The following is a 24488-nucleotide window of genomic DNA, read 5'->3' as shown; positions in this document are numbered from 1 at the left end:
ATCTGAGGCTGATTTGCTGAGATTTACAGTAATTACTAGGAATCAAAAGACAGAAGTATTGGTCCCTGACAAGTCTATTCCCTGGTGCAAGCGATTCCACTTCTCTGGGTCTCAGTTTCCTAAAATGTAAACAAGGAAGTTGGAGTAGATGTTTTCTAGGGAAATTCATAATCTAAACTGTGGTCTCATTATCACAAAGACCTATAAAACAGAGTTTCTTCATAGTCAACGTTTTAGTTCTAGTACTTATGAAATCATGGATGAAAAAATGAGGTTTATTGTCTAATGATCAATGTACTCTATGCTAAAAAAACACATTGTGAATTGCTGTAAGAAAAAAAAAATACACACCCTCTAATGGAGAGAACCTCACAATGTTGTGCTAATGCCATTATATCCGGGATCACATTCTCCTCTTGAAGCAAGTTAAGACCCCAGTTTGAAGATCCAATATTACCCTGAATAAAAAAATAACAAACAAAAAACTTTCCTATTAGGGTTACAAAATATAGAGGCTTTACAAGAAACTTGTAAAAATGGAAAGACATAAAAATAAACCTTTTTTTCTAAGACAAATGTAAAAAACCTGATGATAGAGGAATTTTAAAAAACGCAAAGTTTTTCCCAAGCAAAACCAAAATCTTCAAAAAAGATTACTGTGAAAAGATCTGCTTTTCAGAATGAATCTAACACTTAAATTAGTGGAGACAGTTTTAGTCTTGGAAAATTAAGACCAATAATAGAAATTCCAACAACATCTATCTTAAATAACATACTATTAAAAGGAAAACATACAGAATCCAGGAAATGGCAAAGCTGTCACATATTTATCACGTACTAAGTACTAACCAAGGCCCAAAGTGCTGCTTTCAGCTGCTTTACTCCTTCCCATTTGTCCAACATTGGTGAACGAATAGTATAACTGAGATCTGGAACAACACTCTATATAGGAAAATAAGGAAAAACACTTAACAACAACACATTTCCTTTATTGTTATTAACTCCCAATTTTAAGTTATTTTCATAAATTTTATGCTAGATTACATAAACCACAGTAACACAAGTTTTTCAAATTCCAAACAACAAGGTAGGCGGCTAGTTTCTTATAAATTCTTTTTAATTTCTAGTAGCCTTTTTCACAACTACCTCACAAATTCTTCATTTTCATCCTATTCTCTTCCATTTTCTTGTGTTGTCCCTTTATCACCTATTCTTTCAAAATAACCTTCTTATACATGGATTCTCTCACAGATTTTACTATTAATCTATAAAGCAGAAACAACCACCTGGTTGGTCTGGCCATGAAAGAACTTACATGCAGATGCACAGGTAGCACAATTGCAATAAATATGCACAAAAATAACTCCCATGTGCCTAATCCTACATAGCTCATATAGATATGTATGTACACACACACACACACAGAATTTCTTCACAATATACATTTATGTTTCCTTTTTATTCTTAAAGTTGGCAATATATTTGCCTTGTAAAGGATAATGGGGGCAGCTATGTGGAGCAGTAGATAAAGCACTGGCCCTGGAATCAGGAGGACTTTTAAGTTCAAATCCAGTCTCAGACACTTGACACTTACTAGCTGTGTGACCCTGGGCAAGTCACTTAACCCTCATTGCCCCCCCCCCAAAAAAAAACAAACAAAAAACAAATAAAGGATAATGACAATTGCATTATAATATATGTACATACATAATATACACATACAGGGAGTGGGGATGGGTAGGATAATGGACAGAAAGCAGGCCTTGGAGCCAGGAAGATCTGTCCCACACTCAGACACTACATGCCTGTCTGATCTTGGGCAAGATACTTAACTACTAAGTACACTCAGGGATTCTCTATATTCCAATGAAAACTCAGAACCAAGATTTATCTGTATCCATAACTATATCTATACTGAAACTGAGATATATTATAGAGAAATATGTTCAAAGCAATAATGTCAATATTTCTGATCAGTAATGGAGCACCTAATTATATCACTGAATTTACTGTTATTTTATGTTCTTTTTGAAAGAATGTATCTTCACAAATGTGCATTTTAAAAAATCAGCTATGCTCCATAACCAAATCTACAAAGTAATTAAAATGGTATCAGTACCTCCAATAAATGACAGCCTGTTTTGTGGTGTACCAGTTGTCCATAAAGGTGTATGGGCAGGTAGACATGTGGTCGCTGTAATCTAGTGTAAAAAAATGATTTTTAATAAGAGTATGCTCATATTTAAAATATTATTAGAGAAAATTAAACACATTTTCCTAATGATTTTTACATTTAATACACAATTAATAAGATTAGATGAATAGAAATAAAATTACAACTTATAAATTAAATTTAGTTATTGAGGCATGAATTATTTATATAAGAATGATGATACCTTTGGTTACTCCGACGAACATAGTTATCACCATCTACTGGTTTGCGATAGGTTGTAAGTGCTTCATTAAGTTGTTCCTCAATTAATTCAACATATTTTGAATTGTATTCCTAAAAGGTAACACAGTATTAGTACTACATCTTGTCAACAGAAAAGACTACAGTAAGCCACATACTTAAAAACACTTGAAGAATTCATACAAATATGTAAATTTCCTTTTGTTTATTATTTCTAAGTCCTTATATGTTTCCACATGGTGCTCATTCATTAAATTCTTCTTATTCTTATTCTTTTTGTTTTTAGTGAGGCAACTGGGGTTAAGTGACTTGCCCAGGGTCACACAGCTAGTAAGTGTTAAGTGTCTGAGGCCGGATTTAAACTCAGGTACTCCTGATTCCATGGCCGGTGCTCTATCCACTGTGCCACCTAGCTGCCCCTCATTCATTAAATTCTTAAAGATAATCTAAAGGGAACAGGACAAAAGTAAAGAAATTGACCCTAGAGATGTCAAAAATTTTTAAACTTCTTCAACCTGCTGCACAAAGTACTATTCCCTACTTTTCATGTCGAAGTAGAAACTTCTTTACCATACAGACTTATGTAAATTATTAGCCTAAAAAGAATTTTGTCAATATTGCTATTGGGTTTCTCATCTCATTAGTTTAGGAGACGCAATGAAGGATTTTGGCATAAAATGACCGCTGTTCAGGTACAGAATACAAAAGGGAACAGAAGCTATTAAAAAGACAGCTTTAAAGTATAATGATTTTAATGTAAAAAAGAACATGAGGGGCGGCTAGGTGGCGCAGTGGATAGAGCACCGGCCCTGGAGTCGGGAGGACCTGAGTTCAAATCCGGCCTCAGACACTTAACACTTACTAGCTGTGTGACCCTGGGCAAGTCACTTAACCCCAATTGCCTCACATGGGGGAAAAAAAAAAAAAAAAACATGAGCAAAATTTTTTGAGGAATGTCTGTGCCCCTGCTGACTACAAAGAATAAGAAAAACCATCTCTGTAAGAACGTGTATTTTTTGCAGCTAATTCAGAAATCTGGAATCATGTAAGTTTAATATCATTTTTATATATATATATATATATATATATATATATATATATATATGTGTGTGTGTGTATTGTGTGTGTATGTGTGTGTATATATACACATGCATACATGCATATACATATATACATATATATAGTATCCAATTTATTGTGGCATGAAACCCAATTTAATTATAGGAATACATGAAAAGGAATGTTTAAAGGCTTCTAACAATATCTAACTTGTTACTATATCTTTCCCACCCCCAAGATTTTAAAACTTCTATCTCCTGATTCAATTAAATGTTACCTTTTGCCATTTTTCCATTTGCTTTGTTACGTAACCCCTCTCATTAAGGTAGGAAAACCCCTTCGGAATGGACAGAAATCTATAAAAGTAACAGAATTTAAAGAAATTAAAAATTCAATACCCAGAATTTACCAAGGGCTATATCCTTCATAACTAAGAAACTGAGGATTCTTCCATTTGTACAATACCTTTAATCCTAGGATACTTTGAAAATTCTTTGCAAACAGAAAAATGAGATCATAGTAATAACATTTAAGAACTGGAATTGACCTTGGAAATTAATTAACCAAAACATGTCATTTTCCAGGAGAGGAAACAAGTTTAAATCAGTTAAATGATTCATCTAAAATCATACAGCTAGTGATCATAAAATCAGATTTCCTAGTATTCTATTCCATATATTCCACTGAACCTCTATGGTTATATATGAGATTACATGGTAAGAAAGAGAAGAGTAAAAAGAAAAAATAAGAAAGGAATATGTGAAGACAAAAGTATTTTAACACTAAATAGTATCAAAAATCTAAAAATGTGTCCTATTTGCAAAATATAGAGTACTTGTCAAAGAAACTGTCATACTCTGTTATTCTCCAGAATTTCCTATTTAGATTTAGTTTTATCATGCATGTTCTGTAAGGATCATACAACAAAACCCTCCCAAAACAAGAAAAGAAAACCCTTGCTTAATATTTACCTAAGAAGGAGAAGCAGACCTTTGTCTCCAAGATGAGATAAAGCTGGCTTCATTTGGATGAGAGCATGAAGATTGGCCTAAAAATTAAAAGGCAAATTATCAATTGGACAAAATAACTGATTACTAGGAATTAGCTTAATCAATTATTCACTCAAGCCGAAAAGAAAATTTAGTTATAAAATAATCTCATTATCTTAAAAGCGAAGAATTTTCCTCATCCATACTCGAAAGAATTTCATAATCAAAAGGAAATATTCACCTTGTCTTCACATGCTTCATCTAAGATATCAAGAGCTTCAGAGGAAATAGTTTTATTTTTATCATGTAGTTGGGTCACCAGCAACTCAATGCCCCAGTTACTGAAGAACTCTACATTGGCCCGTAATAATACTCTTAAATGTTTTGTTGCATACAACCTGCAGGCCTGCAAAAGGAAAAAAACAAGATAAACTTTTTAAACATGCTTGTCTTTCTTCCTTTAAATCAAGAATTTGCCTTTTCACATCATCTTAATGAGAATTACCTTATTATTACTTTATCACTTTGTTGAACTCCTACACTGAAACATCTTCATTGACTCAAAAACAAAACAAAACAAAACAAAACACTAAGCATCAAGGATGACTATAATTTCTTTTAAGAAGGTATTGTATCCTCTGCACCATGCATCAAATGAAGTAAATTAAGACTTCTTTGGGGGATATTGTGGTCTTATTACTGCTTCATCACAATGAACAAATATTAAGAACATACTATGTACCAGGTATCGTGCTAGATGTTGGAGATACAAAATTTAAAAAAAAGAAGTCTGTGTGCTCAGGGAGCTTACGTTTTATCCAATGAGAAAACAAACATATACACAACACAAAATTATGTATGTTAAATAAATACAAGGTAATCTGGGGAAGGAGAGCATTAGGAGTAGAGAAGAATGAGAAGAAGCTTCTTATAGAAGGAAGCATTGGAGTTGAACTTTAAAGGAAGTTAGAATTTTAAGAGGTAGAAGAAGGGAATGAATGTATTATAGACATAGAGGCCAGCCACTGCAAAGACAAGGAGACAGGAAATGAAGCACTGCATGTTAGGAACTACAAGATGAATATTGCTTCAGGTTCTTTAGACGTAGGAAGACGGAATGGACAAGTTATTATGGTGACCACAACCACTAACCAGTATTTCCAGCTGATTTTAAATTTTGTTTTTATGGTTGTTCACAAAATGTACTTTTCTTTGCTATGTTACACTCACATCAGTAGCTGCAGTTAGGATTTTGGAAAGGATAACTCTGGCCAATCCATCTCTGCTATAGTCCAAACTTGAAACAGTAAGTTTCAATAAGTGATCTTGGTTCTTCAAGGAACAAAGATTAAGAAGACTAATGAGAAAAGTGAGAAAAAAAATAAAGGTATTAGAATCCATTTTGCATGTGAAACTAATGCACAACAGAGAGGAAGCTGAAATATCAAAGAATCATTATTGTTATTTAGGTCTTGTATTTTTAAAATGTTTAAATGACCAGATGTGCATTTTAATCAAACACAAAATCAAAAAATTTCTTTTACTAAGAATAAAAAATAAATTTGATCATATGTGAAAAATAAACTAAGTGTAGGATACTCACCACTGAAATACATTGCATTTTTCTAGCATTTTAACTCCATGAGGATGACAGGAAAGTGTTCCAATAAATAAAAAGTAGTGTTGACTAAGGGTATTCAGTAAACCATTGTTCTGAAGGCTTCGTTCAGGTTTCATTCCAGATGAGGAACTAAGCCACTGAACGATATCTTTTACTAGTTCTTCTAGATATCCTTGCCCATCCTAAAGAAAAGAGAAATTAAGAAAAGGTTAATAGTGTTAAAAAAAAAAAAGGAATGCTCCTTAGTAGAAATTCATCTTAAGTACAAATAAAAAGTATCATAAGAAAATTGGGGAGGGGATGAGGAAATAAGACAGAAGGAAAGGGAGAAGGAAAGAGAGGGTCAAAACTAATAAAAAAGAAAAGAGCCTAATTGATCAAAAAACCGGATATTAACAAGGGGAAATGGGAAGGTAATAAACATTTCCATAACACCTCCTATGTACAGACACTGTACTAAAGACTTTTTACTAATATCATCCCCCTCATCCTTGACTACTATTATTATCTTCATTTTTTGAGAAAACAATCAAACACATTAAGTGATTTTCATAGGGTCACATAGCTAGTAATTGTCTGAGAGTGGAACTGAAGTCATGTCTTCTTGATTCCAGGCCCAGAGCTCTATATACAGTGCCACCAGCTGCCTATACTATTTAGCAGATATCCTGCTATACTAAAGTGAGAACAATTAGTTATTAAAAACCAAAACAACTGTCTCAGATTTTTAGTCTACATTCACCCTGAACATACAGTATATATTCCTAATGAAATATGCAGGGAAAAACTTAAAGGACAAAACAGATGCTTACTTCCAATATCAAATCAGTTTTTAATCTAATAACTACTGATTCATGAGTAAGTAAAGGAAACATTAGTTTAATCACTAGTATCTAAAACTGTTCAGTTTTGCTGTAAAACATTAAATGTTAATAAAAATCTACCTATCACTTTCATTTACTATAAGAGCTAGATTATTAACTGAAATAGCAAGAGCCAATATTATATAACTGATACATAAAACTTCCCTGATTGTGAATGAGTAACAATATGTCTATTTGGTTTAAAAAAATATGCAATAAACTGTATTCTTTTACTTCACTGGCAAGTACAAGTCTTATTACAATCAAAATACTACTTTAATTTTCTCATTTATCATTCAAGGACTCAGAATAATTTTGTTCTAAGCCCATGTAAGTGCAATTTTCTGCATTAATAAAATTACTCTTAATCAAGAAACATTAAGCATATTTAGTGCTTTTAGACTTACTAAAAATTTTTTTTGGGGGGGGGGCGGGGCAATGAGGGTTAAGTGACTTGCCCAGGGTCACACAGCTAGTAAGTGTCAAGTGTCTGAGGCCAGATTTGAACTCAGGTCCTCCTGAATCCAAGGGCCAGTGCTTTATCCACTGCGCCACTAGCTGCCCCCGTTACTAAAGACTTTTAATACATCTCATGCCACAAGGAACTCATTGAGTCTTTAACACACAAAAGGTACTACTGAAAAATAATCTTGTATCAAATTTGATCAACAATATCAACCAAGTTTGGTATACAAAAGACCATGCTAGTCTAATTTTATGAAGCCTTGCTTGCTATTATCTGGTATATGTTATATTTTAGGCATTGCTAAGAGAGCTCAAGAAAGGCTTCTTGCACAAGGTGGAATTTGTACTGGGACCTGAAGGTAGCCAAGAGACTGGAGATGAAAGAAAGCATTCCAAACCTGGGAGAAAGGCCTGCTGGTAAAAATGCCCAGAATCGGGAAATTGAGTGTCTTTGGAATGGAACAGCAAAGATGCCAATGTCATTATATTACAGAACACATGGTTGGAGGAGTAAGAAAAAGTATGAAGTGGCCAGGTTATAAAGGGTTTTAAATGCCAAAAGAGGATTTTTAACTTTGGTCCTGGAAGAAGCAAAATGCTACTGGAGTTAAATGAGTAACATGTTAATAAGTCTTATGCTTTAGGAAGATCAATTTGACAGTTTAATGGAGGATAGACCAGAGTGGGGAGAAACTTGAGACCAATCAGTAGGCTACTGCAATAGTTCAGATGCGAGGTGATAAGGGCCTACACCAGGGAGGTTACAGTGTCAAAGGAGAGTAAATACAAGAAATATTCTGAAGATATATTCAATAAGACTTAGAAAAAGATTGGATATGGGGAGTGAAAGAGATTTTGGAGTCAAAGACAACACTTAAAATTGTAAGCCTAGTGACAAGGAGGATGGAGGCAAAGCTGCCAGGGGTCACAGAGGGATCAATGGTTGGCCTGGAAAGGCTAGCATACTAAGAAGCTCCTCTCTCAGGCAGGCATTCACCTTACTGGGAAGATTCAAGCTCAGGTTAAACACTCCAAAACTAAAAATAGTCCCTGACATTAGGGAGTTAACAGTCAGGTGGGGAGAAGCAGAAAAGTCAATTTCCATTTCTAAGAACTTTTCTAACCAGGAATGTCAAGATTATTTACGATATAAAAGATTATATTACAGGGTTATGCAGTATTATGGAAAAGAAAAAGAAATCAGAGTGCCAGGGTGAATCCAAGAGGCAATTATCTCTTCAATGAAACTTTTTTGGGGAAGAGGGTGGTCTACATTACCCTTGTCAACATGAAGTTACAAAACTGTTTTTCTGCTACCACCTTTAGAGTGTCCCTGGCTTTTTGTTATGTGGGAAGATTAAGGGGGCATGAAAGTTAACAAAGGAAGTGAAATGATGGAAGATATTTTGTATAGGGGAAGTACAACAAGATTCTTCACAAACACTAGTTTCCACAAGTGGTATGCTCATAGATTTCAAAGCAAGTTAAATGTTATAGCCATAGAATCTAGCTTTTGTTCAAAAACTTCTAGCAGTCTTTGGACTTAGTTTTACATGGATGGAAGAAATCCTCATAGCTTATATTGGTATGGTCTTCCCTAAACGTGACTGAACAGCTACATGAAAACTAGTGTTTTCCTTACCCTGACAAAGCATAATCATTTGATCTGGTAAATATTCAGAGTGAAAATATTTCTCACCTCTTCAGACTCAAGAAGAAATTCTGTAAACTGGCAACCCACAACTGTGAGTTGCTTGGAATTGGTGAAATCCAGATCCAAATTGGCATATAATTTGCTGCTGGGCTTGTAAAAATAGAGGAGTCGTCGTACAAACCTAAGATTAAGATTAGAAAGTTAATAATTTTTCACAATGGAATAATTGTTCTAAATCTAAAACAATTTGTAGTAGATAAAAGGCCATGTTCACAGAAAGCATAAGACCAAATCCTAGTTCTGTTACTTAATGGGGAAAATCATTGCATTCTATGAGCCTATTCCTCCCACTGTAAAAGGTGGAGAGCTGGACTTGACGAGAGAACTCCAAATTATAGACCGAGGGCCAAATCTGGCCTGCCACCTATTTTGTATGGCCCATGAACTAAGAATGGTTTTTTTACATTTGAAATTATAAAAGAACTTTATTTTAAAATGTAAAATTATTCCTAGATCCTGGGGTGTACAAATACCAATCTCTAAAATTCTCAAGTATATATTTTATGTTCCTATGATAGACCATTATGAATAAAAGGATAAGGGAATATAATGGACAAATATTTTTATTCCATTAAGATACCTTTTGTTATAAACCCTACAACAATCACTAGTCTTTACAAGAAGACCTGAAAAAACAGGGAAATCTTAACAAAGTGATCAATTCTACTTTGAATAGCTCTTATTTATTATTGGGAAGTTTTTCCTTACATCAAACCTGAAACAACCTCTCCCTGCAACTTCTAGTTCTGTTATCTGAGACTATTTAGAATAAGTTTAAACCTTGTTTCACAAAATAGCTCTTTAAATGCCTAAGGACAATCATCATGTGTTCCTCCAAATCTTTTTTACAAGCTAAATAAAGATACTCAGTTCCTTCAAATGAATTTTATATAGTTTGACTTCCTAGTCCATCTTGGTTACCTTACTACAGACAATTCCAAGCTTATCTATCTATTTAATTGTAGCACTCAAAATTGAACAAATATTCTAGAAATAGTCCCTAACTAGAGCAATAGGATTCTTAGAATGTAACCTAAGATTGAAATCACTTTTGGAACTGCCAAATTATACTACTGAATCACGTTGAGTATACTACCCCCCTACCTCTCTCCCCTCTGCTGCTGAAATCTTCATTTCCGAGTTAGTCAAGTCTTTTTCATTTTGTATTTTTGAAAATGATTTGCTCAACCCAGTGTAAAGGCTTTTCATTTATCCCTGTTTTATTCAGATAAAAATCAGCCCAATATTCTAAAGTCTATCAAGATCTTTTTAGATCCTTGTTAGCCAGTGTCAGTTATTTCTGTTAGCTTTATTTGTCCAGCTTCAAATTTGAAGGATGTACCATTTATCCAAGTTATTGATAAAAATGCTAAGCAGAATAGTTCACTAAATGGTACTGTTGTAAACTAAGAATTTTATGACAAAACACATGAAAGAAACTACAAAGTTGAAAAAGATTTGGCTAGGAAAAAACCCCAGGCATTATAAAACCAGTGGATGAGGCTGGATAGATGAGGGAGGGAGTTATTGGGGCTCTTAGATATCAATCTTCCTGTGTAGTACAGAAGATGTTTTTCCTAGGATTCTACAAAATAATGTCATAGTACCTAACAGTAAGCAAGTTTCAAAATTCTATGATTTCAGAGGGGAGGCTAGGTGGCGCAGTGGATAAAGCACCGGCCCTGGATTCAGGAGGACCTGAGTTCAAATCCGGCCTCAGACACTTGACACTTACTAGCTGTGTGACCCTGGGCAAGTCACTTAACCCCCATTGCCCCGCAAAACAAACAAAAACAAAAAATTCTATGATTTCTTAAGTTTCATGGTTAACAAATTAGGAAAAAAAACCAAAACAAGTTAATTTGAAATAATTTAATCTGATCATTATTATAGTTAATTTTATCAAAGAAATTCAATATAAGCATAATGGCTGTAATGCTTGAGTCAAGAGTCAGTAAGATCTGGATTCACAACCCACTTCTAACAATGATTACCTGTATGACCCTGGGCAAATCACTTAACCTTAGGCAACTTCCTAGAACTTACCTAAATCAAAGGGGTTGTAAATCAATAAAGTTATAATACTGAGAATTTCCTACACAAGAATCACAGATGTTTAAAGTATTATTCTTTCACATCCGATTCTCAGCTAGAATAATCAAGTGCCACTTTTTTCACTTCGAAAGAGTTGCTTTTCCTGAACTGTGTCTTAGTTTCTAAGTCTTAGTTTTACAGCATAGGATTCTGAGTGGGAAGGGTATATTGGTAAATAACTGGGATGTAAAATATTATATTAATACACATTTAAAAAATTAATCGGGCAGCTAGGTGGCAGAGTGGATAAAGCACTGGCCCTGGAGTCAGGAGGACCTGAGTTCAAATCCGGCCTCAGACACTTGACACTTACTAGCTGTATGACCCTGGGCAAGTCACTTAATCCCAAATGCCTCACCAAAAAAAAAAAATTAATCACTGTGTTGTCAGTACAATGTTATTGTACATGTTTCTCAGATTTAAATATAATCACTACTGCAAGGAGTATTTGCTAGGTGGAGTAATGAATAAAGAGTTAACACTTGGAGTCAGGAAGAGCCAAATTCAAATCGTACCTCTGACACCTCCTAGTAATGTTACCCTATCAAAGTCACAATACCTCTCTCAACCCCTCACTTGTAAAACAGAAATAATACTAGGACCTATCTCCCAGGGTGTTCTGAGAATCAAATGAAAATATATGTAAACTGTTTTGTAAAATTTAAAATACTATATAAATGTGAGATATTATTACTTATTATTTGTAATTAACCATATCATTATAATCACTTAAATTTGGTGGAAAAATCTAAACTGTTAAAAATGTGTTTTTATATTGAAGAAAATCTTAAAGTAATTATTAAATCTTCCCTACCTCAAAATGGTTTAGACTCACCGAACTTCAGCATTTTGTGCACTGTCTATGGAATGATTTAGAGTTCCTAAACACTTCCCTTATCACCTGAGACTTCCCACAATTACCAGGATCTTCAGAAAAGAAGGAAGTTGGGTCTTGGGGGTAAGGGTTGGGGAGAGGGATAGAGAAAAGCACTGCATCGTTAAGGGTTGTCCACTGATCACTCAAGGAAAGAAGATGGAGCTCCTGGGGCAGGTTAAAAACAGTCACCAGCTTTAGTGAAGTATGGAGGATATCAAGCTGGAAATAATCTAGCAAACTATTATCATAATTAATAAACACTCACTGAGTACCTATTATCATCTTGTGACATACTACTCTAAAATACTCTGTAGAAGTCTCTCAGCTCGAGAACTTCATACGAGTGAATTACTAAAACAGTTAGTCTTTATCAACCAAAATCAAGAATATACGTTTTCAAAAGACAGGAAATTTTCTGAATTTTAAAATAAAAAAAAATTTGCATGAAATATACAAAACATAATCTATTTGTAAATTTTTAAAAATCTAGTGATTTTATCACTAAAATTAGTGACTTTATCTATTCAAAATAAAATATTATTTTGGGGTATGGATATGCAGCTTCATCAGCATGGGGAACTTCCCCACAATGAAGCCCCAAAAAGCGACTTGTCTGGGACTTACAGTTTTAGAAAGTTGCCTAGAGCATTCAGACATTAATGACTTACCCATGACCACACAGGCCTACACACTTCCTAGTATAAAAGAAATGAATAGAAGTTGTATATGATACTGAATGACTAATTTTAATAACTATGTAGTAATGTTCCCTAAGTAGTGAATTTACGTAGTTCTTACATACCTGTGTAATTGTTCATCCTTATAGTTTCTTAGATTTATATTTGGCCACTAGAAAAAAGATAATGGATTATGTAGAAACTGTCTTTTAAACCATCAATTCCTAAATATTTATGGAGGCATTAAAAACCAACAATCAAAAACAGGATCTGAGGCAATAAGTATATACTTAAACCCATTTCATCAAATCACAAAATACTCTGTCCTACCTTAAGAATGGTGCCTATAAGATTCCAATTCCATTCAAGATTCTCTTTATGATGAAGAACTTGGCTGTCTCTAAGATTGGTCATGAGAGCTTCCTCTGTATCCTGAACCATTCAAAAGTGGGAAGGAAAATTATTTTACAGCAAATTAATTTGCAATGCACCCCCTCCTCCCGCTCTGCCATTTAAGGAGGTAATTCAATCATAGATGTTAAAGTGGCATCTAAAAACTATTAAAGTTAAAAATATTAATTTTAAATGTTTCCCACAGAGGGAAAATAAGTGAGAATTATGAAAATCAAAATATTTTTTAAATAAAATCACATATGTAGTCTGAATTAAGAAATGTTGGGGGTAGCCAGGTGGCGCAGTGGATAAAGCACCGGCCCTGGATTCAGGAGTACCTGAGTTCAAATCTGGCCTCAGACACTTGACACTTACTAGCTGTGTGACCCTGGGCAAGTCACTTAACCCCATTGCCCCGCCAAAAAAAAAAAAAGTTACAAGTCAAAATCACTTTAATTTAGGCTTCATATAAATACCTTCAAAACAAAAATATCTTTCTGAACTCGGAGGTACTGATCCCTTTTTTGGTGTGTTGCCATTGCTTTCTGAACAATGTGATCTAAATGAAGACTATAAGGCTTAGGCCCTCGTTTCTTCATCTCATGAAAGCGTTTCAAGCAGTTAAGAGCTGCACTGGCTCGCCTAATATGAAAAAGAAATCTTTAGTTATTACTATGACAAAGCATAACTTCCTTTAAAGTTGTTGCTATATTAAAACAGACCACAGCTTGAAGAACTCTAATGCAAGAAACAGTTAATTTAAAAACTATGGGACCACATTTTACTTTGGATTTCCATTAAGAAGTCACTAATGTTAACTTTATACATTTTGCAAAACAACTGATGCAATCAGTCTACTAAATTTATTAGCAGTCTTGATCAAGACTCATACTTTCAGCCTTCAAAATGTAGAATACTCCAAAGGACAAATGGAGCTAGGCTGATATCAGTCTCCATTTCCCTATGGTGAACCTCTATCAACCCAGGAAAGAGCCCACCCTCCCCTTTTAACCTAGCTCCCTCCATCTCCTCCTTGTCCAAGTTTTAAGCACTATAACTCCAGAGATGGTGCAGCGTTCTTGTTTTTCCAGTTTTGCAAACTTTGTCTATACCTACTTCAGTACTGAGAATCTATTGAGCTGTCTTTGCCTATAATACAATTTTGGTTTCATGTTTACAATGTTTAAAATGATATACCTAAAAAATCAAATTCTCTAATACTACTGATTTCTTTTTTAAAAAATTATGATTGTTGGGACAGCTAGGTGGCGTAGTGGACAAAGCACCGACCTTGGATTCAGGAGGACCTGAGTTCAAATCCAGACCCAGACACTTGACACTTACTAGCTTTGTGACCCTGGGCGAGTCACTTAACTCTCACTGCCCCACAAAAACAAACAAAAACATTAACAAAACAAAAAAATTATGATTGTTACAGATAGTCTACATGAATGACTCCAAACAACTTATGGCAACAGAAATGAAGATTCCTGATATGATTTTACCGTCCTTTCAGCTGTGTAATCTATAAGAGAAATGCTATGCATTTTTGCATGTTATGGTTTTTTCCTTACCTCCACTAAAATTGTTATAAATACCATATATGTGAACTTAAAGTTATTATAATAAAACTTACATGTGCAAAGTATGTTGAAAGATCTGGTACAGCTGATACTTACAGTCTTTTCTCTTTAGGGATGTCAAAGGATGCTGCCATATTCATTAGCGTTGGTAAACAGTGCAAATGATGGCTATGTGAATGAGGAAGGATTGTGTTTGCCTAAAAACAAATACCACATGAATATGTCATAAGTCCCTAAACTCCTAAGTGCTGATTTCATTACTTAAATGGTCTGTGATTTTATCAGTTTGGGGTAATTCCCTCTACTAATGCAGACTGCAACCCCTCTACACCTTGAAAGATGGTCTTTTATCAGTTGTTATGGCTGCAAAATAAAATTACCTTGCAGCCTGGCCTCTAGAGAAGAGTTTCTACAAACCCATCGAGGCTAGTCTTCAGACAACAGCTATAGTCAGGCAAGAAGCACCTGTACCTGAAACCTTTCCAACTTGGGAGAACCCACCAAAGCTGTGCTCAAGAACCCAAGGCCACCTCCATTCCAGAATGAGATATCTAAGTAGGAGAGGATATGTGTATATACATGTATGAATATGGAAGATACATATATTTATATTCACATTACATTAAATAAATCATGCATAGTCCAATATTCGTAGGCATTTTAATTCTACTGAATTCATCTTGGTTATCTTCTTGAAAAAATTCTTACCTGAGTATGTGTGATTCTGATATCATTGGGCCCAATTTATCCTAAATCATACTCTCTAAATAAAAGTTTAAAATCTTTTTGGAAAGCTAATACTGATACAATTACACACTGGGGAAAAGAGATATAAGTTTATGTGTGTATTCTTAGTGTAAGGATGTTTTGGATCAGGTCTCAACTCCAAAGTCAGAGTTTAAAAGCCTGTAGCCTCTTACTGAAGGAACAAAAATATCTGCTTAATATTACAGGGTTTAAGGAAGCCATAATGAACTGTTCTTTAATTAACCATTGATTTGCGATGACTATTCAAATCATCTCATTTTTCTCTATGTCAAACACCATAATTATTTTTACAATAAAGTTATAAACTATAAAATACAATTTTAAAATGTCTAGAAGCTAGGAGGGAAAAAGATCATAGACAATGCTTTCTACTCATCTGTCGAAGCACTTTTTTTACTTGCTTTTATATTCACATACTTAAAATACTTTTTTTTTTTTGCCTTTCCCCAACTCTTCCTGGCATACTAAGCTTATTTTCACCCTTTCTGTCCTATTATCTTGGCTCCAATTTATGATTTGTTAGATTAAGTTTCTTATGAGCAAGGATTATAGTTTATCACCTTTGTATCCTGAGTACTTACATAGTATATATGTTAAATAAACTGTTGTTGAATTTAAATCTGACAGTTTGTTGAGTTGAATTTATACTGATAACAGGCATCAATAGCAGAAGGAATTCAGTCTTTGTGGGGGAAATAGAGCTTACATAAAATAGTCCCCAGTTATACATATTGAGAAGCAAAACAAAAATTCCCCCAAACATAAATATACATATATTTCCATTAAAACAGGTAATTTTGTAAGAACTTCTTTACACACAGTAGTAGTTTGAGCACAACAGTTTTCTGCATCTGCTATATAGCCAACTGGTTAACTGCCACATGTAGTTTACGGGCTTTTGGGGTGGGAAGTTAGAGAGAGGTAAAGATTTAGATGGCTATGGATTATCAATCTATATACAGTGAGTATAAGATTAACATTCAATTGTTTCTTAATCTAAAAAGCACGGACCATAATAACTTGTGAATTATCAGTGCAGACCATCAATGCAGTGCACAATTTTGATTTCAAAGAATGTTTTTGAGAACTGCTAAAGCTGAAAAATTCAATACCCTCCAGTCAATATGATGATGACCCTCTTTGAACTGATCTAATCAGGTCCTCTGAAGGTAAACATACCAACTCTGTCCCAAAGCCCATTCTTGTGGGTTTTTTCCCAGATGGGTAGGCTCTGTCAGAGTTTATGTTCTGCTGGTAGTGTTTGAGAACACCTCCATGACAAAAGAGGGAATAATAAAACTTCAGTTAAGCACATGTAGTAGAGGCCACTACAGACTGAGATATATAAAGTGTCAAGAGACATGTGGAAAAAAGATTTTCCTCCCATAATTATGAAGATAAATTCATTTTAAATGTAGTCATTAATACAGCCATGAACCTAATAAAATCATAATACATAATACATAAGATATTAGACTTACCATATGTAAAAGTTCCCCTAATAGGATTGTAGCTCTAATTGAGACATGGTCATCACTGCTTGTTATTACTTCAACCAAACCCTTTGGGGGGAAGAGAAAAATTTGCCATAATATTTCTTTTTTTTTTAATGTTCTTTTTTTACGGGGCAATGAGGGTTAAGTGACTTGCCCAGGGTCACACAGCTAGTATGTAATATTTCACAATAGATATGTATTGTCTCAGGCTGATTTTACTTACTATAAACTGATGGTATATAATCTAGATTTTTTATCACTCTTGAGAAATCCTTCTCTTATATTTTTACTGGCCCTTATTCATAATCATGTGCAACACATTTCACTACAGTGTACACCTAGGGAAATTTTTTTAAGGCAAACATACTGAATAAAGGAATTATTTTTATATACCAAACTAAAGAACTAAAATTAAACTTCTTTTTAAAAAATGAACTAAACTTTCTAATAAAAATAGAAACTTAAAATGAAACATGAAACACAATACCATAATGTTTTGGACACATTAGGGTAAGCATGGCCACACTAAGCATATCCCACATACATGCCTTCATTTTCTCTCTTATTTCCTACATTTTTCATTCTCAAACTTTTCCTCAGAAATCTGCTTCTCCTTCTGTCTTTGTCAGAATCATTCCCAATTCACCTAATCTTCCACATTTATCAGCTTAATGTCATTTGGTTCTTCCTTCTTTCCTTATCTCAAAGTTACCAAGATCAAGTCCACTTCTAAAATTTTACATTACACCTTTCTCTCCTGATGTTACCAGACTAGTACAAATTTTTTATTACTATTCACTAGAACCAGTGCAATGGACTCCAAATATAGTCACTTCTGGAAGATATGTGCCTTCCTAAAAATCAGCATGCTATGCAAAAACAGATCAGTAAAAACTACAGTTTATAGGCAAAATAGGGTAAGAGGCACAACACTCAAAAACTGTCACTGACAAAAATTTAGACTATAATAAAAACAGCAGCACAGTTTAACACATGTTAAATAGTTAAGAAATGCATAAATCCTACAATAAATAAAAAGGCAGCTTGGTGGCACAGTGGATAGATTCCTAGATTCAGGAAGACCCTTTTTCAAATCTAGCCCCAAATACGGTATAACCCTGAACAGGTCACCTAATCTGTTTGCCTCAGTTTCCTCATTTGTAAAATAGGGATAATAATAGCACCTACCTGCCAAAGTTGCTGAGAAGATCAAATGAGATAGCTGTAAAGCACTAAGCACAGTGCCTGGCACATAGTAAGCACTTATATAAATAGGAGCTATTATTAAATAGTGGTAATGTGGTTCCCATGAGGACAAGAGCTGGCAAAAACAATGGCTACGGGTGAAAGGCAGCCCAAGCAATTCAGGGATGGGGAAGGGGAGAATGATAAAATGAATGAATATCAGACCAGCCCTTCTCCACCCACAGTTCCTACTGCACCCATAGATTTTCACTCTGGTTGTCTCTAACGGTCCACAATGTAGATTCCTTTATGCTTTTTGCTTGGGAGATATCTCATGTATGTTATTTTCATTTTTTTAAAAAACTGTTTTATTTCAAACTTCTCTTCAATATTTAAAGTTTTCCTTTTCCCTGCTTGGCAATTTTGTCACAAAGTATTTAGACATGTATGAGATGTTGTGTGTATGTGGGTTTTTTTTTAATCTGTAAAAGCTGACAAAAGCAAAAGAATAGAAAAGAACAACCCTGTTGGAAAACACACTATGAACTGAAGTAGCTAGTACATGTCCGAGGTGTGCACAGGCATGAATTTTGTGTATTCCTATGTGAGCTCAGTTCTTCTGGGCACAGTTTTATGTATTCTTGCATATAAAAAATGAAAAATTTACACTGTATTCAAATTATCCCCTAATATATCAATCACATTAGAATAAATATGCATTTTCAAAATGGAAGTTATAGCAGGATTGACTGTAGGTCTTCAAGCCTTTACTCTAATCTCCTCTGCCACTGCAGACTACAGATTCCTTCTGCATAAATAATATCACTCATTTCAAGTTCAAATTCCTTAGGCTGGTATTCAAGACCCTCAAACTGTGAAGGTTGCTCTCTCACTATTCTCTACATATGCCAATTATTGACGAAACGGTTTAAGAGCACCTATGCTTTTCATCCTTTGGATTCTTTACATCTGGATTGCCTTCCTTCTCAGTCCACTCCTTACCCCCTTTAAATTTTTATATTCTTTTACAGCTCATTTCAAATGGCAGCTCTTTCACAAAGCCTACTTTGACCTCCCAGTCCATTATGATTTCTTCCCTTCTTGGACATCACCGGATAATTTGTTTGCAGTTCTCTATGGTGTTGTTAAGGGGAAATTTGGTATTGCAATTATTTGTGTGTTGCATAATCCTACCAGACTATAAGCCCTTTGAAGGTAGGGCTCGTGCCTTATCTAAATTTTGTATCTCACCAATGTCTAACATGATGCTCTGCACAAAATAGTCACTTAATGTCTGATAAAGTAAATTACATTTTTATGTAGTTTATAGAGTTCTTTAATGTAACATATCTCATCTGATGCTTCCTTATAACAATTTCACGAGTTTAGCCAGGAAGGAATTATTTAGCTCTTATAAACGAATTAAATTTTGCTGTTTTGAAAGAAATCAGAAAAAAAGGATAAATTCTGAAATATCATTTACAATAATTTCGCTTACCTCTAAAAGTCCATTAGTAATGAAAGCAGAAAGTACCAGTGCCAAATAATTATCCATGAGGTCTGGTCTAGAAACATATGAACAAAAAAAAAATTTTAATAATTTTTCATTAGGTTATATATTTTAGGGTAAAACACTAATTCTAATAAAAATACAACAATCTCCTCTCACTAAATTCTACCTGGATCTGGCTCGATGGGGAAGAATAGTTTTAGCTTCAGCTGCTACAAAGCCATCTGAAAGTCTCCAACAATCTTGGAATCTACTTGGATCTAAAAACAATAAAAATGCCACCATTAAGAATAAAGAAATTAACCTATCACAGCTTTCTTTTAAGAAAAAAAACACACCTTCACTTTTGGTAATATTCGGTTGTACTCAGAAGAAATCTGGAAGAATATCAGGCAAAATATATTCAAAGAAAAGCTAGAAAAAGTATCATTTGTTTAAAATGGATATTTGATGAATACTTAAATAGTATTTACAACGTATATTTGTGTTTAGATAAACAGATTATTCAGAGTTAAATAATACAGTTTGTGAATGGTATACTTGGACCTCCTTTTTTTTTCTCCACTGCTTCCGCATACCTTCCAATTATAAAATCCTATCAAGTTCAACTTCTATCTTGAGGACAAAATCCCTTCATAAATTCACCAAAGAGTTACTTAGTGTCTGCCTGAATTGCTTAGAATTCTACCTCATAAAGCAGGTCATACCTTTTGGGGATGGTGTTAATTGTTGGAAAGTTCTTTATATAAAACTTAAATCTATCTCTTGGTAATTTGTGCCTAAGAAACCTTGTTTTGCCCTCTAGAGTCATACAAAATGAGGCAAATATCTCTTCCTATTTAAAAAGTGCTTGGGGCAACTAGGTGGCGCAGTGGATAGAGCACTGGCCCTGGAGTGAGGAGTACCTGAGTTCAAATCCGGCCTCAGACACTTAACACTTACTAGCTGTGTGACCCTGGGCAAGTCACTTAACCCCAATTGCCTCACTAAAAAAAAAAAAAAATGCTCTAACATTTAACCTTCTCACTTCCCCCTCCTTGATTCCCCAGCTTCCTTCAAGTATGAACTAAATCCTACCTTATCCAGGAAGCCTTTCCTGATCCCTCTTAATGCTAGTGCCTTACCTCTGCTGACTATTTCCCATTTAGCCTGTAGACAGCTTGTTTCTACCTAGTTGTTTGCTCACTGTCTTCCCTATTAGACTGGGAGCTTACTGAGAGCAGGGACTATCTTTCACCTCTCTCTGGATCTCAGTGCTTCACAGAGTCTGACACATGGGAAGTACTTGTTCCATTCTAAGTTTCTCTCTGAGCTAAACATCCATAGTATATATATGACATAGCATCATACTCATGACACCTTTCACATTTTCCTCTCCAGAAAATGAATAAACAAAGTTGCATACACTACGGTTTGTCAGATTCCCTGGTGGAGGAAGCATTTGGAATTGTAAACATTATTCCAGTTGTATACTCTCTAGTTTAGTAATACTACTACCAAGTACTATAAGGCTAAATTCACTTTCCTAACAACCCAATCATACTGTTTCCTTACACTGAGCTTGCAATCACCTAACCTTTGGTCTTTAGGTGTCTGTGTACACACACATGTATGTGTGTGTATACATACATACATATACACATACCTACCCCTTTTTCATTCTTTTTAAACCTTAGCTATTTTCAATTATTTTATTTTCAATTCCAAATTTTCTCCTTCACTACTTCCTTCTTCTCCCCATCTCATTGAAAAGGCAAAATAAACAAAAATCAATTCCAAATATGTATAGTTGCTCTCATCAGCCACTTCCCCAGCCCACCCCAACCCTTCCAAATAAAATAAGAAAAAAATATGTTTCAGTATGCCCTGAGTCCATCTTCTCTTGTCCAGAGAGGAGTAGCATGTTTCATCATGAGTCCTTTGGAATTGCAGCTGGTCATTGTATTCACTGCTAAGTCTTTCAAAATTGATTATCTTTACAATATTGTTATTGTAAAAATTGTTCTCCTGGTTCTGCTTACTTTAATTTGTATCAGTTCATCCAAGTCTTCTCATGTTTTTTTAAACTCATACCCTTTATCAATTCAGCACAATCGTATCCCATCATATTAATATACCATAAGTTTTTTTGTCATTCCCCAATTGATGGGCATTCCCTCAGTTTTCAATTTGTTGCCATCACAAAAAGAGTTGTCGAAAATGTTTTTATACATGTGGGTCTTTTTCTTCTTTCTATGATCTCTTTGACATATAGACATAGTGGCAGTGTTGTAAAGAATTAATTGTTATTTGAGGTTTTTATGCCTCAGCGCGCACTGGCCACTGGTTGTAGCCATTGCCAGGGCTCTGGCACCTCATGTCATCACCACTCTATGACACCTACATGGGCCTGGCAAAATTATAATGATTGGAAGCCAAGTGAGGGCAGTCATGTGACTGTCAGAGCAGCCATCCCATTGGCTGGGACTGTGTGGGGTGTTTCTAGGTTTGGGGGAGGAGAACTGGGTATTCAACGTGGAAGCTGGAAAGTGACAGGCGTGCTGCTGCGTATTTTCAGCTGATTCCTGGGCGGTGGTATTTTTTCAGGTATTATAATTTCCCTTTCCCCATTTTATTTCCTTTCCCTTGATCCTACTGATCCTGTTAGTGTTTTTTTTAAAGTTCGTTCTTGTTAAAATAAATCTTGTTCTGTTTTGAGGGAGGCTGCTGGTCTCCTTCCTTGTCCCAATATTGCGGCGAGCCGCTTAGCTAGCACTCCCCAATTAACAATTGGTCCCCACAGTGTCAATGGGTCAAAGAATATGGACAGTTTAATGCATTTTGGGGTATAGTTCTAAATTACTTCCTTACATCTTTTTTCATATGAATTCTTTTCTAGCTACATCTTTCCCTATCCTGATTTATAAAATAAAAAGTGGCAAGACTTTTTATTTTTCCTATTTTCTCTATCTTGTCTTCATTTCAATGTTCATTTAAGACAGCTAAGCTAAGGAAACATACAGAGAAAACTAAAATTCCTTAATCTTGGGTCCTGATTCATGGGGTTGTTAAAAATTATTCTCTCTTCACAATAAATATGTAGATACTGTTTCCGGATTTCTAGAACAAAAGCAATTAAGTTATGAAATGAGTTAAAAGTATTTTACTTCAATATGAATATTCCTTCCCTTCCTAAGTAAAAAAAAAAAGTATAAATCATATGTCATTATGTCCCCTCCAGCTGTATGGCAACCCCATAAACACCAGGTTAAATCTGGGCTCTGAATACCTTCCCTTTGTGGAAATCAATAATTAATAAAAATCTTAGTTTTTTGCCTACCAGGGAGCTTTGAATGGAACTCTAGCTTTATTTGAATCAATTATAATTTAATGTTCATTATGAGTTTATTTAAAAAGCAATTGCAATTTTTGTCATATACAAATTTTGAAAGACTTCATACAACTGATTTCTATATTTCTATATTTACGTTAAAACTTTAAGAACAGATAATTTCCTTATCTATTGTTTATCCGACATTAAAGGTAATAAAATAACAACAGGTTATAGCAAAAAGTTTTTTGTTAGAAAGATTAATCTTGTTTTCTAAAGAAAAAGAACTTTAAACTACAGTTACTCCTTCCACATCACAATTTCCCCGTTGTGTTTTCAATATATCACAGGTCAGTATAAGAAATTAAATGGGAATTTTGTGGAAACCACAGATGATACACAAAGGTCAGCAGATTACACAGAAAAAGTTTAGAAACTTAGAAATGAATAAAATACATATTAAGTATTATTTAACAACATATCTTTTAATGCCATAATAATTCATATTTCTTCTCTGGTATAAAGAGCAAAAAATTTTTATGCGGATTTTCCACATCACAAGGGCATTGTACCCCACATCCCCACAATGTGGAAGGGAAAACTGTATAATTATAAAATGCCAGTTTCTAGCAGGAAAAATATATCATGCATGAGTCAATCAATCAATGACTACATCTTGTTTTCAATACCTACCTACACTGAGCAGTGCTTCAATGAACTCTTCAGTCACAACAGGTAGAGGCAGACGAAATATATCATAGAGAACTTCAAGCAGACCCCGCTGCAAGTATGAAGTCATATTTAATAATAGGTCACATTTATATAGCTTTTTATTTCATTCTAACAATTATTTCCATTTTGCAGAAAAAGAAACTGAGGGGGCAGCTAGGTGGCACAGTGAATAAAGCATTGGCCTTGGATTCAGGAGGACCTGAGTTTGAATCTGGCCTCAGACACTTTACACTTACTAGCTGTGTGACCTTGGGCAAGTGATTTAACCCTTACTGCCCCGCGCGCCCCCCAAAAGAAAAAGAAACTAAGGCTCAGAGGGGTTAAGTACCTTGCCTAGAGTCACTCAGTTAGAAGGAAAGCCTAAAACCTGGGACCCAAGTCATCTGATTCCAAGTCCAATGCTTCCTCTCTCCCACACTATGTGTAAACAAGTTAACAAGAAATGTGTGGGGCAGCTAGGTGGCACAGTGGATAAAGCACCGGCCCTGGATTCAGGAGTACTTGAGTTCAAATCCGGCCTCAGACACTTGACACTCACTAGCTGTGTGACCCTGGGCAAGTCACTTAACCCCAATTGCCCCACAAAAACAAACAAAACAGAAACAAAAAAAACAAGAAATGTGTACTTGAACCTGAAATGTATTTTTAAAATCTGGTATATTCTTGGTAAAAGAAATTAAACAAACTGAAATACTGGGAATGTGGACTATTAGTCTTTTTTTTCTGAGAGATAAGCCAG

General features: G+C 34.7%; 1 protein-coding gene across 6 annotated transcripts in view; it reads right to left on the bottom strand.

Moving 5' to 3' along the window:
- RICTOR (RPTOR independent companion of MTOR complex 2) overlaps nt 1-24488 on the bottom strand; it is a 135722-nt gene that overhangs the window by 31289 nt on the left and 79945 nt on the right. For all 6 annotated transcript variants that reach the window (XM_043976061.1, XM_043976063.1, XM_043976062.1 and 3 more), the window contains 18 exons: nt 23711-23798; nt 19877-19967; nt 19696-19762; nt 16998-17078; nt 14845-14945; nt 13642-13807; nt 13103-13204; nt 12898-12944; nt 9110-9245; nt 6065-6264; nt 5692-5818; nt 4703-4867; nt 4444-4520; nt 3750-3828; nt 2397-2506; nt 2120-2201; nt 850-942; nt 352-458 (listed from right to left, as the gene is read on the bottom strand). In XM_043976061.1, coding sequence (XP_043831996.1) covers nt 352-458; nt 850-942; nt 2120-2201; nt 2397-2506; nt 3750-3828; nt 4444-4520; nt 4703-4867; nt 5692-5818; nt 6065-6264; nt 9110-9245; nt 12898-12944; nt 13103-13204; nt 13642-13807; nt 14845-14945; nt 16998-17078; nt 19696-19762; nt 19877-19967; nt 23711-23798 — 1919 coding nt within the window. The remainder of the gene's footprint in view (nt 1-351; nt 459-849; nt 943-2119; nt 2202-2396; nt 2507-3749; nt 3829-4443; nt 4521-4702; nt 4868-5691; nt 5819-6064; nt 6265-9109; nt 9246-12897; nt 12945-13102; nt 13205-13641; nt 13808-14844; nt 14946-16997; nt 17079-19695; nt 19763-19876; nt 19968-23710; nt 23799-24488) is intronic.

The sequence above is a fragment of the Dromiciops gliroides genome, chromosome 1 (assembly GCF_019393635.1).
Source record: "Dromiciops gliroides isolate mDroGli1 chromosome 1, mDroGli1.pri, whole genome shotgun sequence".
NCBI classification, from domain to species: domain Eukaryota; kingdom Metazoa; phylum Chordata; class Mammalia; order Microbiotheria; family Microbiotheriidae; genus Dromiciops; species Dromiciops gliroides.
This window is presented reverse-complemented; position numbering and strand designations above follow the sequence as displayed.